We start from the raw sequence: 14,241 nt of genomic DNA on the forward strand, positions 1-14,241 counted from the left end.
GAAGCTGTGCCTTGTCGAAATAATTATAACACAACTGTTGTGAAATTCTTAAAGGAAAATGTGTTATCTAGGTTTGGCACACCACAAGCTATCATAAGTGATCAAGACACCCATTTTTGCAACTATTCTTTTGAGAACTTAATGCAAAAATATGGTGTAATTCAGAAGGTTGCATTGCCTTATCACCCATAGACAAATGGCCAAGCTGAGTTAGCCAACCGAGAAATTAAGCAAATCTTAGAAAAGACGGTTAATCCTAACTGCAAAGATTGGTCCTCACAACTTCTCGATGCTCTCTAGGCCTACCGCACTGCTTACAAAAATCAACTTGGTATGTCTCCTTATAGGCTAGTCTATGGTAAAGCCTGCCACCTTCCTGTTGAGCTAGAACACAAAGCTTATTGGGCAGTTAAAAGCCTACATTTTGATCTCAAGGCAGCAGGACTCAGTCGTAAGCTTCAGTTGTCAGAAATTGAAGAATTAAGAAACGATGCTTATGAAAACTCTAGGATCTACAAGGCTAAAATGAAAGCATCCCATGACAAGCAGATCCTAAGAAAAGAATTTGAGCCAAACCAACGAGTGCATCTTTATGACTCTCGTTTGCATATCCACCCTGGCAAGCTGAGATCAAGGTGGACTGGCCCATATGTTGTGAAAATCGTATTTCCCAATGGTGCTGTTGAGGTCATAGACCCAACTGATGGGAGAGAATTCAAAGTAAATGGCCAACGACTGAAACACTACATAGAGAGGGTGACTTGGCCTGAAGAAGTCACTCTCGTGGAACCGGTTTACCAAGTCCGAGTAGTGTTCCAAATTGTATGCACATAGGTTTGTTTTCTATTCATTTCCCTTTTGTCATTTTATTTTATTTGATATCATTTTGTGTTTTCAAATTATCATGTTTTAGAGAATCAATAATCGCTCTATCACTCGACGCTCGCTATCCAGGTGTTCTCTTTCCCTGCTCTTTTACATTTATTATCTTTTGAGACATTGAGGACAATATCAAATTTTGGTTGGGGGTGGTGAGCATATTCATGCACGTTCATGTTGATTTTTGTCATATTAATATTTTCACGGTGAAATTTTTTAAAAATTACTTTTTTATTCTTGCAAAATATTATTTTGGAGTCAGTTTTTGTTATCTATATTACTAAGAGTTTCTCTAGAGTTACCTAATGCACATGCCAAACATTGTGGTAAGATGGTTGTTAGCACATATTTGCTTAGAAATTTTCCACGTTTAAGAATCCATTCTTTTGTGTGAGAGGTGATACTTGAGAAAACAACTTTTAAATTTTTATTGATTCTTAGAAATGATTATAATTATTTGGGCAAGGTATTGTGGTATGAATGGATGATGTTTTAGGGACAATATTTTCTATAGAAAAATCTTATTAGAGAGCCTTTTATTATGTTGTTTATTAAAAAAAAAAAAAAGAGAAGAAGAAAAGAGAAAGAAAAAAGAAGAAAAAAAAAATAGAAAAAAAGAGAAAGACACAAGAGCAATATTTCTATCATTTTCAATTATGTTGTCTCTTATGTCCAAAAAAAAAAGTGTGTTTATTAAATTCATGTTCTATTTTATGGCTCTTAGAATAAATGTAAAGATTGTCTATTTAACTTAAAAATCTCGAAAAGCTAGTTTTGTGGTACTCTTTATGGTGGTTGTCCAAATGGTTTATTTCCTATCTTCGTTTCAATAATTATTTAAGAGATTGTCCTAAATATATACCCATTTGATGAGTGCTTACTTCTTTTCCAACTCCATGAGTGAAACCCTTAAACTTCAAATATTTTCAATTACATGAGAGGTTAATGGAGTATAGACTTTTACTTGGCATAATTTCGAAGGCTTTATGTGCTATGGTTTGCGGTAAGAAGGTTCAAGTTTGGTGCACACACTCACAACTCTAGATTTATTCAAAGTAATCTTGATAACTCTTGTTGACTTGTTACTAACATTTTGTGTTAATACTTAAGTTCTTTTATCATTTTGACCTGAAATATATCATGTTGACATTTCTTATTTTGCTTGAATTGCTAGGGACTAGCAATAAGCTGGTTGGGGGTTGTGATTACTGCTCAAAAATATTATTTTATTAGTCTTAAAGTGTAAAATTAATTAAGTTTTAATTAATATTTTCATGGATTTATTGTCATATATTTTATATTTGAAAATATTAATTTTAATTTAATTTTTGTTTAATTTTCAAGAAATACTACAAGAAAAAATACTTATAATTTTCAGGAAACACTTTCTATATTATTTTAATATATAGATAAGTGTTTAATTATGTTATTTATAGTTGATTATATAACACATTTCAATACTTATAAATTTGTGTTATACTACACTTTAGTATAACACTTTTTTTGTGTTATACTACACTTTAGTATAACACATTATTTGTGTTATATAATGAAGTATGCATAACAAAATTCTTTACTTATAAAAAGTGTTATTGTAATAGAACTTATAACACATTTTTTGTATTATTTTAATAATTAGATAAATTTAAATTCTCATTATATATTCATTTATATAACACTAATTTATTCTATTATATTTTTATTTTTTATTTATATAATTAAAATTAGCTTTCTAATATATACTAGCATCATCAAATAAGCTTGATTTTCAAATAACAAAAAGTAAAAACATTCAACATTGTATTAACAATCCACAAATTAGTTTAAAATATTCAACACTGTCATCAACAACAAAATGTTCTTTAAGTATTCAAGTATTCTTAAATATTCAACATATTGAAAAGTTACTATAACAAGAAACTTGGAGAGTATTGTCTACTATAACATCCTCCAACTCTCACTCTTGCTTTGGCTCGTTCTCTCCATTTCCCATTCCAACTATTTCATATAGCTTCATAATTTCTACATAGGAAATAAGCAGCCACAAAAGTCTTTTTTAAAAATTATTTCAAGAAACTATGCTACAAAAAAAAAAAAACAAGTTATGCAAAATAATACAACTTCACATAAATTCCTAATGGAATTCCTCTAGACTGTTGTAAGAGTGAACTTTAGAATGGAGTGCTCTATAAGTCAAAAACTCTTAAAAGATTACACTATGTATATAAATAGACTCAACAAGGGGAAAGAAGGAGTAATTTAGCAGCATTGGACTGGGCTTAAATTTATATATAGGATATGTAGAATGTGGTTTCACAAATTCTCAATCTCATGCTTCTTTGGCCTAACCACATCATATATCTGAAACAATTGTTGCTTTAGGCCTTTTCCAAAATATGAAAGGCAATATTTGAACAACTATTAGTAAGCTGGAAAAACAATTTAACAAGCAAAAATGTGTTAAACTAAAAACAGTCACTATTCCCAGGCCAATCATAACAAAACACTCAACATGCTATCAAAATTTAATCATCCAACTGTATCTTCAAAACCATTGATGTAACATACCTAACTTAGATCCTTAGAAAGATAAACATCAATTTGTTGTTTCTTTTTAGCTAGTTGAATCTCAACATATGGCGGGCATTTTGTTTTTGGAGGGGTTTCATAATATTTAGATCCAGAAGGAAAAAAAATATACTAGTTCCAATCAGTTGATCATGTTTCAACTAGTGAAAAACTAATGTTATACTATGACTAACTTGCCCTGCTCCCTCAGCAACACACACCACTGCTGATCCTTTTGTCTCAATGAGGTATTTCAGATGCCGCAAAACACCATGAGGACCATGTAAATGGAAAGGTACCTTAAATGTATACAACCAGTATCAGTACAGAATCTCAAAAATAACTAACCAATTAGTAAGTCGCACAAATACCTCTGGTATCAAGCATATATCGATTTGTCCACTAGCCAGGGATGCATGCATAGCAATAAATCCACTGCTACTACCCATCAACTTTACAATTCCTATACCATGGTATGCACTATGTGCCTATAATAAGGATTGAGAAGTTAACAAAGACTGTTTTTCCCACTGAATTCTTTAACAATGATATTATAATGCATGAAACTTAAGCAATCAAAATGAAATCGAACAAATCACAAAATATAATGAAAATTTGTACCTCAATGTAAGCTGAATTAATGGCTCGTTGTGCTTCCTCAACAGCAGTGTCAAACCCAAAAGTTTTGTCCATCAGCAAAATATCATTGTCTATAGTTTTGGGGACCCCAACAACAGCCACCTTTACCCCTCTTCCACAGCACTGAAATGAAAATAGGAAAAGTAGGACATGAGACCTAAATAGAAATGGCAGGCAAGGTCGAGGAAAGATAAAGGGAAACAGCTTACAAATGCAGCAATAAAGTAAAAGTAGTTAAACATATCCAATAAGATGATTCTAGTGACACGGTCATCTATATGGCAGTAAAGTGCTTTCTAATTTATACGAAAACATGAGCATATAGACATGGTGATGAATCCTAAACTAAAAGCAAAATGAATTCAAGTCATCAGGAATGCATCAACTTTTAATTCTTGAGACATCACTTTACATCTACAAATTTAGAAAAACTTGTACCAAAGCAATTTATATCCCAAAAGATTTCTGCTTTAAGTAATCTGTTCAAAAGTGACCTTAGTTATGAATGCATGCTAGATTATGAGATAAGAAACACAGAAATGTAAACAGATACACGCATAACTACCTCTTTGTGAATTACATTTGCCCCAGCATGAGTTCCGTTCCCACCTAGCACAAAAAGCATGTTGATTCGTCTTTCCTGATATCAAATTAATAAATGTTTTCACGTCAGGAATCATATGTCCGCAAAATTATTAACTCTAAAGAAACTGATAATAGTTGCAGAGTAACATACCATGTCCAAAATTGATGCAAATGAGAAGCTCTACTATGCAAATAGCTAAGGAAAGCCAACAGAATGCGCCGAATTTTTTCGCTGGTTTTCTGCAATTTGGACACAGTGATTATGAAAAGGTTAAAACCCTAGAAATGGTACGCCAAGAGGGTATATGAATTCATTTCAAGAAAAGGAAAAGGATGTGCTGCTAGTGATTATGTCAGATAGAGAAAGAGGGTAGTGTACCTGTCTTGAAGATATGAGTTGTACTCGCGGATTGTAGGAATTGCTATTAGCCACCACAATATCAACCTATACACAATAACGGGGTTTCGAGGAGGAATCTACAAACAGAACTTCAGAAAAAAGGTGTTGAGCTCTACTGTGAGGAAGACGATACAAAGACTAACAACTTGAATGAAAGGCCATGGACCAAGCAAGGGATGCCACTCATCTTTGTCCCACTGAGCTAGTGTAAATTGTTCTAGTGTTCTTTTGACCTGAGTCAGTAAAAAATGCATCTAACTTGGTGTCAATAACAAAGGTTCACAAGAAACAGAAAATGTGACATGACAAGAAAATTTCTTAAGCTAAAATGTACAGGGAATCCATGATTTTCTATTTACATGAAAAAAAAAACACTAAAACACATGTATTTCTACTCCAAACAATATGATCCAATTTTCAACTTCTTGCTACAACTTAGTAACTCTCCATTAAATATTCAAAACTAAAACACCAAAATCAGAGATAACTTTTCCAATAATAAGTGAACTTGAGGAATCTTATTAAAACAGTTATGGTCACTAGCTGTTTTAACCACTTTTTGATAGCCTAGATAACCACATTGCGAGACATACACAACATATATGTTATAGTGAATCAACTTCAACATTCAAACCTACACATACATATAAGTGAATCAAAACATACATAATAATAAATGAACAGGAAAATATACATAGTGACTTGTCCTGAGTTGACAACCCCTTGAGTTCAGAAAAAAGTTACAGAACAAATAAAATGAGAATCAAAACCTAGAATTTGTTGATTCACCTAAGGGTTTAGTTAGCTCCAACTTGTACTTCCCACAGATTTCAACTATTTATAATCAAAGTTAAAAAAAATAGAAGGCACATTTATTTTCAAATAAAAATATATCTGCATATTCAATCATATTTATAAAAGAGAAAAAACTTACTTGATCCATGGTTTATTGACTTAATAAGGTGACTCATCTCAGCTTTGTATCAAAAAACTAAGCCATTGCTGTCACTAACAAAAAGAACCCAAAAAGGATTAAAGATTAAAAAACAATTCCAAAAGGCAAAGTATACAGTTGTAGGATAGCTTAATTGACAATGTACCTGAGTTTCTCTTCATTGGTTCTGTCAAGACATAAAGAAATAGCTCAATTGACTATGTACCAGGAAAAAGCAAAAGTTCCACCAGAGAAAATGTTTTGTAAGAGGAGAGGGAACCTGAACAATTGACAATAAATGCCATAATAAGTGTATGAGAAAAGATCATTGACACAATATCCCCAACTATTTAATTATGTGAACGAGAACCTTTTTCATATCATTACTAGTCCCATAATCTGCAAGAGAAACAAAAAACATAATATTGTCAATGCATAAAAAATTAGCAGATTCAATATTAGAAATAGAGTAAATATATGATAAATAATGTATATGTGATTTTTAATTTGAATGCACCTCTCCAAATTTATTATTAATATATGAGAATGTTAACATACTTGTTTGCTTGCCAGAGTATATAAATATATGTTTATTTGTATACATGTTGTGGATACATGCTACTCGAGTTTGAAAACACAAGATGAATTAGTCTGGAGAGCATGATAAAACTATGAAAATAATGAAATATATGCCATCATCTAGTGAACACATAGGTACTACAACTTTCACAAGTCTCACACAACATTTGGGTCAATAAAGAGGAGTTGGTTTAGTCTATGATAATTCCATTCATGTCATCTTTTACTGTTTTTTCATGCACTTTACGGTTTTTCATGCACTTCATGTCATCTAAGTCAATACTATTTTTTACATGCTCTTTTTAATTTTTCTCTGCATTGCATTCATATCCTCATACTTAAAAAAAATATTACATGACATTTTAACACATAATAGACCCAGAAAAGAAAAGAAAAGAAAAAAGCTCAAAATTCTATAACAAAAATTAGGTGTGTTTACCTGAAATGAAATGTGATTGTCCAAACTATCAGCCTCAGGCAACTTTTCTAGATCCTTGGACTATACCAAGTAAACCCCAACTCTCTAATTTATTTCAAAAATATAAATAATAAAGATAATATTAGATAAATAAATAAATAAATATCAAAAACTACAAATACATAAATTCAAAATTAATTACCAGTTTCATAACTAGAAAGATATATGAAGAGCCATAATGATAAAAAAAAAAGACTTACTCATAATTTTCATGTAAGCAATTGATCAAATAGATTAAGCATAATTGTGATCAAAATCAAATTCGGTACAAGTCCATAATTCATTTATAGAATTTGACGAGAAAAAAAATAGAGAAAAGAATTTACTAAGAAAAAGAACATAATGAGATTATTACTTCAAATGATCTTGTAGATTTAGATTCAATGGTTTCAAAGAAGAGCTTATATTGATGATCAATATTGTCTCCTCCTTTTCAGCATTGACCAATAAAAAATCTAATCTGAAATAAAAGATCAGAAAAGGAAAAGGTCCTTCCTTCAACAAAGCTAATCTTCTTTAAGCAGAGTACCAGAGAAAGAGAGAGAAAAGCTGTAGTAGTAGTACCAAGGTGTGTCTGTAAATTCAGAAGCCACGTAATATATCTTAAAATGAAAATAACAAAAAGTTGAAAGAAAAAAATGCACTGAACAACTGAGTCTGTGAAAAAAAACAGACAATTAATATGAAAAAAGGGGATGCCATAAAGCTAGGAGCGGATTAAGATAAATAAAAGTGATTTATCCTACAAACAATGAAGGCACTAAATTAGAGTAAAATATTTTAAGCTAAATATACTCTGATATTTTATATTGGGTCTCAAAGTTTTCACCTTCAGATATAGAGTAGGATTGAATTGAGGCATTCAAAGCCCCCTTGCCAAAATGGTGCAAACATGAGATTGACTTCCATACCTGAAATACACCAAAAGGAGACCAATAAATTAGTTACATTGTGAATATACGAAGCAAAGATGAGTCCCCGTAAGTATATATGTGATTGTGAGTGTTAGATATGGTACTAGGAGACGAGACCCAACAAAAAAACAAATGTTACCTAAATTAATTGAGAACCAAAAACAAAATCAATAAAATGGATACATATATATATTTATATAAATATATATGTATATAAATATGTGACACTATATATAATATATACATGTATTAAAAATAAAAGGTAGCTTGATAAAAGTGAAGTATAAGCTTGGGAAGGGATGACATTACTAGGTAGAGATTTATGATTTGAATTAATAAGTTTGTATATATCATCATATCATGATTCATGAAGTGCATGCATATAATATTATTTTACAATAATAGTGAGGAAATCATGAAGGGAATTAAGGGTAGTAGGTGAATATGTAAAATATATTATGACAATTACATGAAGTATGCCTTGTTCCATTAAAAAAAAGTAGTATTACAAGAGCTTAAAAGCATGTTCTCTGTATCACAAATATGCATACTTACAAAGTTTATATAAGTCTTGCTCAAAAGACTAACCTTTCAGAAGGGTGAAGTACTCGAGTAAAAACAAGGGCAGCAGAGAAAGTACACCCCTTGTGTGATCAATAATCACGAGTCTACATATTCCACCCGTGAGCCTAATAAATAGACCAGCAGTCATCTACTATATTAAACAACAACAACTAATAGCTTGGAAAACATGAAAACAAGAAAAAATAAAGCCAAACTTGACAAACATACTTGTGGTTATTATATTTAAACCCAAAGCCAAGAAAACATACTCAAACCCAGAGCAACTTAAAACACAAATTTAAAACAAAGAATATATTCAAAACAAACTAAAGTAGATATTATATCAAGAAAATTTGATAGAATATATTCATAATGATTGAAGCTGATAAAATAAAATTTTGTCAATTTCTTAAATGGTAAAAACACAAATTCACGATGAAGTCTAAAGCATATTTTATGAATATATTATATTCTATAAAAAATATGCACATTTATTCTTTAAACGAAAACAAAATTTTAGTGTAACTTTACTTAATTTACTAATACAGTTAGTGCTAATTCTCATATCAAGAAAAGCCAAAAAAGATCATTTAGATAGAAGAAGATATGCATTAGAGAGCAATGAATTTTCTATGATGATATGATATCACAAAGAAATGCATACAACTCACTTACTAGTATAAGATCAGCTGTGGGTAAGAATTCAATTTGATGAGTGACATAAATAATTGTTTTTGAACTCAAGAGGCCTAGTATGCATTCCTGTTATCAAGAAAAAAAAAATAGATGGTTCAGAATAATATAAAAGAATTATCTTAAATGCATAGAAGGTATTTTCTCTTTTGCTTATTCATTCAACGTAATTATTATTTTTTTGACATAAATTGATTACCCTGAAGAGATGAGACCTGTGTGAGCATCCACAACACTGAACGGATCATCAAATAGATAGATATCAACATCTTGATATAAGGCACGTGCAATTTGTATTCTCTACTTTTGTCCACTGCTCAAATTAATCCCTCTCTCCCCATTGACTGTCTGATCACCAAATGAAAGGATTTCCAGGTCCTTCTTCAAGGAACATGCTTCTAAAACCCTCTCATACTTTTCCCTGTCCATCTCTTTACCAAACAAAATGTTCTCTTCTATCTTATGCGAGAGTTCTGCATGTCTAAAGCTCAAGATGAGAACTTTTTCCATTTTATTGATTTGAGAAAGGAACAAGACAAGGAAGAGAGTGTATGTATTGAATTGGAAGCTAGCAGAGCCTATAGAGAAATAATTCGAAACTATATATAAGTGGTGAAAAATAATATTCTTAAAATATATCCTAGCCTAGGAGAGATTGAACTCTTCTTGAAAATTTTCCACTCATTTTGAAGCAAACACAATAGGAGAAATATAAACAGTGAATTATTGTTATCATTTAGTGCTGCATCATGTCTTTGACACACCTTTTTCTATTGCAGACAAAGCCAAGCCCAGGGAAAGAAAAGAAGTCACAAGGAACGAACTTAGAGAGCTTAGACAAATAAACACACTAACACACACACACACATAGAAAGAGAAAGAGAGAAACAAAGATAGAGTATAAACTATATATTATGCTGGGGTCTGGTTGGGTGGAAAACACATCGAATTCACTCGAATGAAACCAGAGAGGCTCGAGAATATGGGGGGGGGGGGCGATTTATCACCTATAGAGAGCAATATATTGGCTCCACACACATATTTTCAAAGTCTGTGGAATCTGAGCTAGAAACAGCACTCAACAACTTGGACTTGCTCTTGAAAGTTTTTTACCGAGTTTTGGGCATCTGTTTAGCAGAAAATTAAAATTTTATTCAATTATTTATTCATTTTAAAAGGAGTTAGTTTCACTCCTTGAACTCCATATATAGGACCTTTCACTCAGCCATTTGCTTCATCATTCAAGCTTTCTTCAGAGCCTCCATGCTGCTATGTTCATTCTAGAGAGAAACAATAGGGTTTTGGAGTTAAAAGCTTTCCAATATATGCTTTTCTAAACACTTGGGAAGTATGATAGAGTGATATTTCGGTATTGAGGTGTAGATCGAAGTTCTAATCTATCCAAGGTATTTTTTATCCATAGGTTTAGTTCATTATAGTTCCTCTTATTCTTCTCTTTTCTTCAAAATCCTAACTAGTTATAATGGCTTTTGGTTAGGTGTTTGAATTCTTTGAAACTTAAGGATTTTGGTAAGTTCTTATCATGATGGTTTAGATATTCTTTTTATCCTTAATTCCTTTAGAAAACTTATGGATCTTACTGTTTGGTTTTAGGAGTCTTCAATCCCGTTCTTGTCTCCAATATCTCAGTTTTCGGTAAGGAAAATAAGTTAGATTTTTTGTGTTACGATTATGTTTATATGCTATGTGTATGTATGTATATATATGTATATGTTTATGTTGTAGTCGTTTGGAAAATATAGTTGCTTAGATAGCAAATAAGCAAATCCCAAGATTTTTATCATTATCGTAGACTATAATTATGATTTAACCTACCTCGATTAGTAGAAAGAGGACCTAGATAGTTTATCATATACTATATTGTGTTTAAACCTACCTTGAATAGTAGCAAGAGGACCTAATTGGTGTCTATCACATACTACAATAATGAGTTAATGGCCATTAATATTGTAGTCCTATGTTCTATGAATTACGTTTTTATGCGATACGTTTTATGATTTCTGTTTTTAGTCATATGATTTATGATATATTTTAGTACATTTTCCTTGCTAGGAATTAGTCTCATTCCTTTTTATTTTAGATGATGCAGGAAAATATGCTTGGAAAGCGGAATAGATTCATGGAAGCTTTGGCATGTGAATTGGGAGACGACAGAGTGAATGGACTGATGGGAAAGATCGAGGATGACGTTTTGTTTCAAGTCTTTTAATTTATGTATTTATGTTTTTCGCAATTAGTATTTGAACAATTAACTAAAGGTTTAAGTTTTCTTTATGAATTTATTTAATAACAATGGGATCCTGTATTTTTTATTTTATAATAAAGTTCTATTATTATGCATTTATTCCAAATTAGTTGTTATGCTTAGTAGTTTTAATGGTCCGAGGTCTAAGAGTTAGTTGGGGCAGTAGAGTTCGTATCAAAGCAACGGTTCATGTGCATTAAGTTCTCCTTGATACACACACAAAAGCTCCGGATCTAATCGCCAATGTAAGTGTTTATGTTAATAGCTAACGTTTTAGTCATTATGTTTTTAGTCAAAATGAATAGAACTTTGACCTATCATAATATCTGAGTCATTAAGGCAATGAAAAGGGTTAGAGAGCCAAGGGATACAATAGGAGTGCTACAAAGAATCACTCAAAGATTGATCCTATTTCACATGGAGATAATTCACCTTCAAATTGCTAGGCAAATCATGATGAGAGCCATGGAACAATATGTCTTAGTAATTAGGCTTTTTAAGGATTTTCCTTCTGTAGTTTCAAAATTGGCAGAATTATGGGAGACTGTGGATAAAGATGATTTACCGGTAGCCATACAATATTATTTTCTTATACTTAGGTTTACTTATAGGGTTGAGTTTCAGTTCACTATTAAAAAAAAGTATAATATCCCAATGAATATTCCCCGAGGTAGTTTCGAGGCACATGATAATGATGATTATGAGGAAATAAATGATGATATGTTAGATGAAGGGTCAGATGTAAAAGATCTTGATTTTTAGAGATTTACCCTAGTTATTAGTAGTATAGTTTCTTTATTTATTTTTAATTTATGATTGTAAAAAGTGAATATCTTTTCCAAACGAATAAAGTTGTTATTTTTTTAATGTCATGTATGTGTTTGATTTTTTTTATACAATCATAAGAAATTTAGAATAAATTCAATAAATATTGACTGAGTTCAGTGAGAGTGGATACAAATCAATACACCAAGTTCTATATTGAGAGTTTAGGGCGCCATAGTAGTGGGAACGATTTTACTGATCCCAGCCTTCCCTCAATATGATTAACTTTGGAACAACAACAAGTTTCGAGCCTGAGAATTAATTCATGTAGGGTGAATAGAAACAGAGTTAGAAAATAATAAAGGTGGTTTAATACTATAAGTATAGAAACACACCCTAATATATAAAGAAGGCTTACATAATTTTTCACAAGATATCATAATTGATAAGTCCGAGTTATATTTGCCTAGACTGAGTTTTTTCCTTAGAACCTATTAGGGTAAGTTCTAAGAACTTTGCTGAAGACGTTGCTCTAAAGATTTACACGCATGAATGTCAACCCCTCCAGCACTGCTAATGAGACTCATGAAGCCCCTCCAGTCCGAAAAAGGGGAATGCGTGCTACCAATGATGCTGCTGATAGAATTGCACCACCTCCGGTTGATCACACTGTTGAGATTATTCGGTTACGGCAACAAGTTGAAAAACTGTTGTTGCTACAACCACAACAGCCTGAGCTACAACCTCAACCGCAGCCTCAGCCAGCGGCTCAAGCACCCAAGCAAGGGCAGAACATAGGATATCTGTATAGGGTATGACCGTGGAAAGCTATGCGCCTTATCCAGCTCAGTACATAGAGCCAATCTACTAGGGTCTCCGTACACTTCACACTCCAAACTTTGCAGGGACAACCGACCCTTTTGAGGCTGAAGAATGGTTCAGGAATGTAGAGCCAATTCTAGCACACATGAACCTCGATAGTGATGATCGCATATCCTGCATTTCCTCTCTACTGAAAAAGGATGCTAGAATCTGGTGGGACTTGGTACAGAAGACTCATGATATCACCACCATGACTTGGGCTAGATTTGTTGAGCTATTTCACAAAAAGTACTACAACTCAGCGGTTATCGCTATGAGGGTGGAAGAGTTTGCCAATTTGTAGTAGGGAAATTTGACAGTAGTTTAGTATGCTCAACAATTTTTTCGTCTAGCCAAGTTTGCACCAGAGTTTGTCCCAACCGATTTCTTGAGGGTTACCAAGTTCACCAGAGGACTCAGACCCGATATTGAGTTAGGTGTCAAGCTGGCAAATCTGGGAACCACTTCTACGTCGATGTTCTGGAAATGACTATAGAGGTGGAAAGGCTCCAAGAAAATTTTAGTAAGGAGGAGGCAAGCTAGTCTGAACCCAAACAGCAGAATCAACCTCAAAATGGTCGAAACCACAACAACAACCATCATAGCAATAATGGGCAGAAAAGAAAGCATCCTAATAATAAGCAAGCCGACACTGAGAAAAGAGCATGGACTAATAATAGTGATAATAGGTCAGGTTATATGGAATACCCTTAGTGCTCCAAGTGCTAGAAAAGACAACATGGGGAGTGTAATCCGAACACCAAGGGTTGTTGCAATTGTGGCCAGGAACGTCATTGGAAAAAGGATTGTCCACAACTCAAACAAAAAGAAAAGAATGACAATAAGATGGTTTCAGCCAGAGGCTTTGCCTTGACCCAAGGAGAAGCCGAAGCTAGTAACGAAGTGGTTACAGGTCAGCTTCCTATCCTCAATAATATATGTTCAATATTGTTTGATTTCGGAGAAACACACTCATATATCTCGTTAGGAATGATAGAGAAATTAGACAATCCTTATGAAAATTTTGAACTAGGTTTGTTATGAAACTGCCTTCGGGCTAAATAGTTCTATCATCATGAATAGTACAAGGAGTATCGATAAAAATCGAGAGTACGG

At 32.5% G+C, this 14,241-nt stretch overlaps 1 protein-coding gene and 1 long non-coding RNA gene across 2 annotated transcripts; both read right to left on the minus strand.

Moving 5' to 3' along the window:
• Positions 1-3,608: 3,608 nt before the first annotated feature.
• Positions 3,609-4,745, minus strand: LOC133800180 (ATP-dependent 6-phosphofructokinase 5, chloroplastic-like). The gene is made up of 4 exons (XM_062238137.1): positions 4,652-4,745; positions 4,069-4,209; positions 3,819-3,935; positions 3,609-3,746 (listed from the first exon to the last, which is right to left on the minus strand). The coding sequence occupies exons 1-4, from the start codon at positions 4,709-4,711 to the stop codon at positions 3,609-3,611; spliced, it is 456 nt and encodes a 151-aa protein (XP_062094121.1). The 5' UTR covers positions 4,712-4,745.
• A 2,149-nt stretch (positions 4,746-6,894) lies between these two features.
• On the minus strand, positions 6,895-7,985 carry LOC133800605 (uncharacterized). The gene is made up of 3 exons (XR_009876544.1): positions 7,892-7,985; positions 7,024-7,107; positions 6,895-6,921 (listed from the first exon to the last, which is right to left on the minus strand). It is a non-coding gene; the product is annotated as an uncharacterized LOC133800605 (long non-coding RNA).
• Between the last annotated feature and the right edge of the window lie 6,256 nt (positions 7,986-14,241).

Source organism: Humulus lupulus, chromosome 9 (assembly GCF_963169125.1).
Source record: "Humulus lupulus chromosome 9, drHumLupu1.1, whole genome shotgun sequence".
Lineage (NCBI taxonomy): Eukaryota > Viridiplantae > Streptophyta > Magnoliopsida > Rosales > Cannabaceae > Humulus > Humulus lupulus.

Bases quoted from the DNA above. Each gene is read 5' to 3' on its own strand.
- LOC133800180 (XM_062238137.1), bottom strand. From the start codon at position 4,711: ATGCTTTTTGTGCTAGGTGGGAACGGAACTCATGCTGGGGCAAATGTA. The intron at 4,210-4,651 runs GTAGTTATGCGT...TTTTCATTTCAG, and splicing joins CAAATGTAATTCACAAAGAG to TGCTGTGGAAGAGGGGTAAA. The intron at 3,936-4,068 runs GTACAAATTTTC...TCCTTATTATAG, and splicing joins TTAATTCAGCTTACATTGAG to GCACATAGTGCATACCATGG.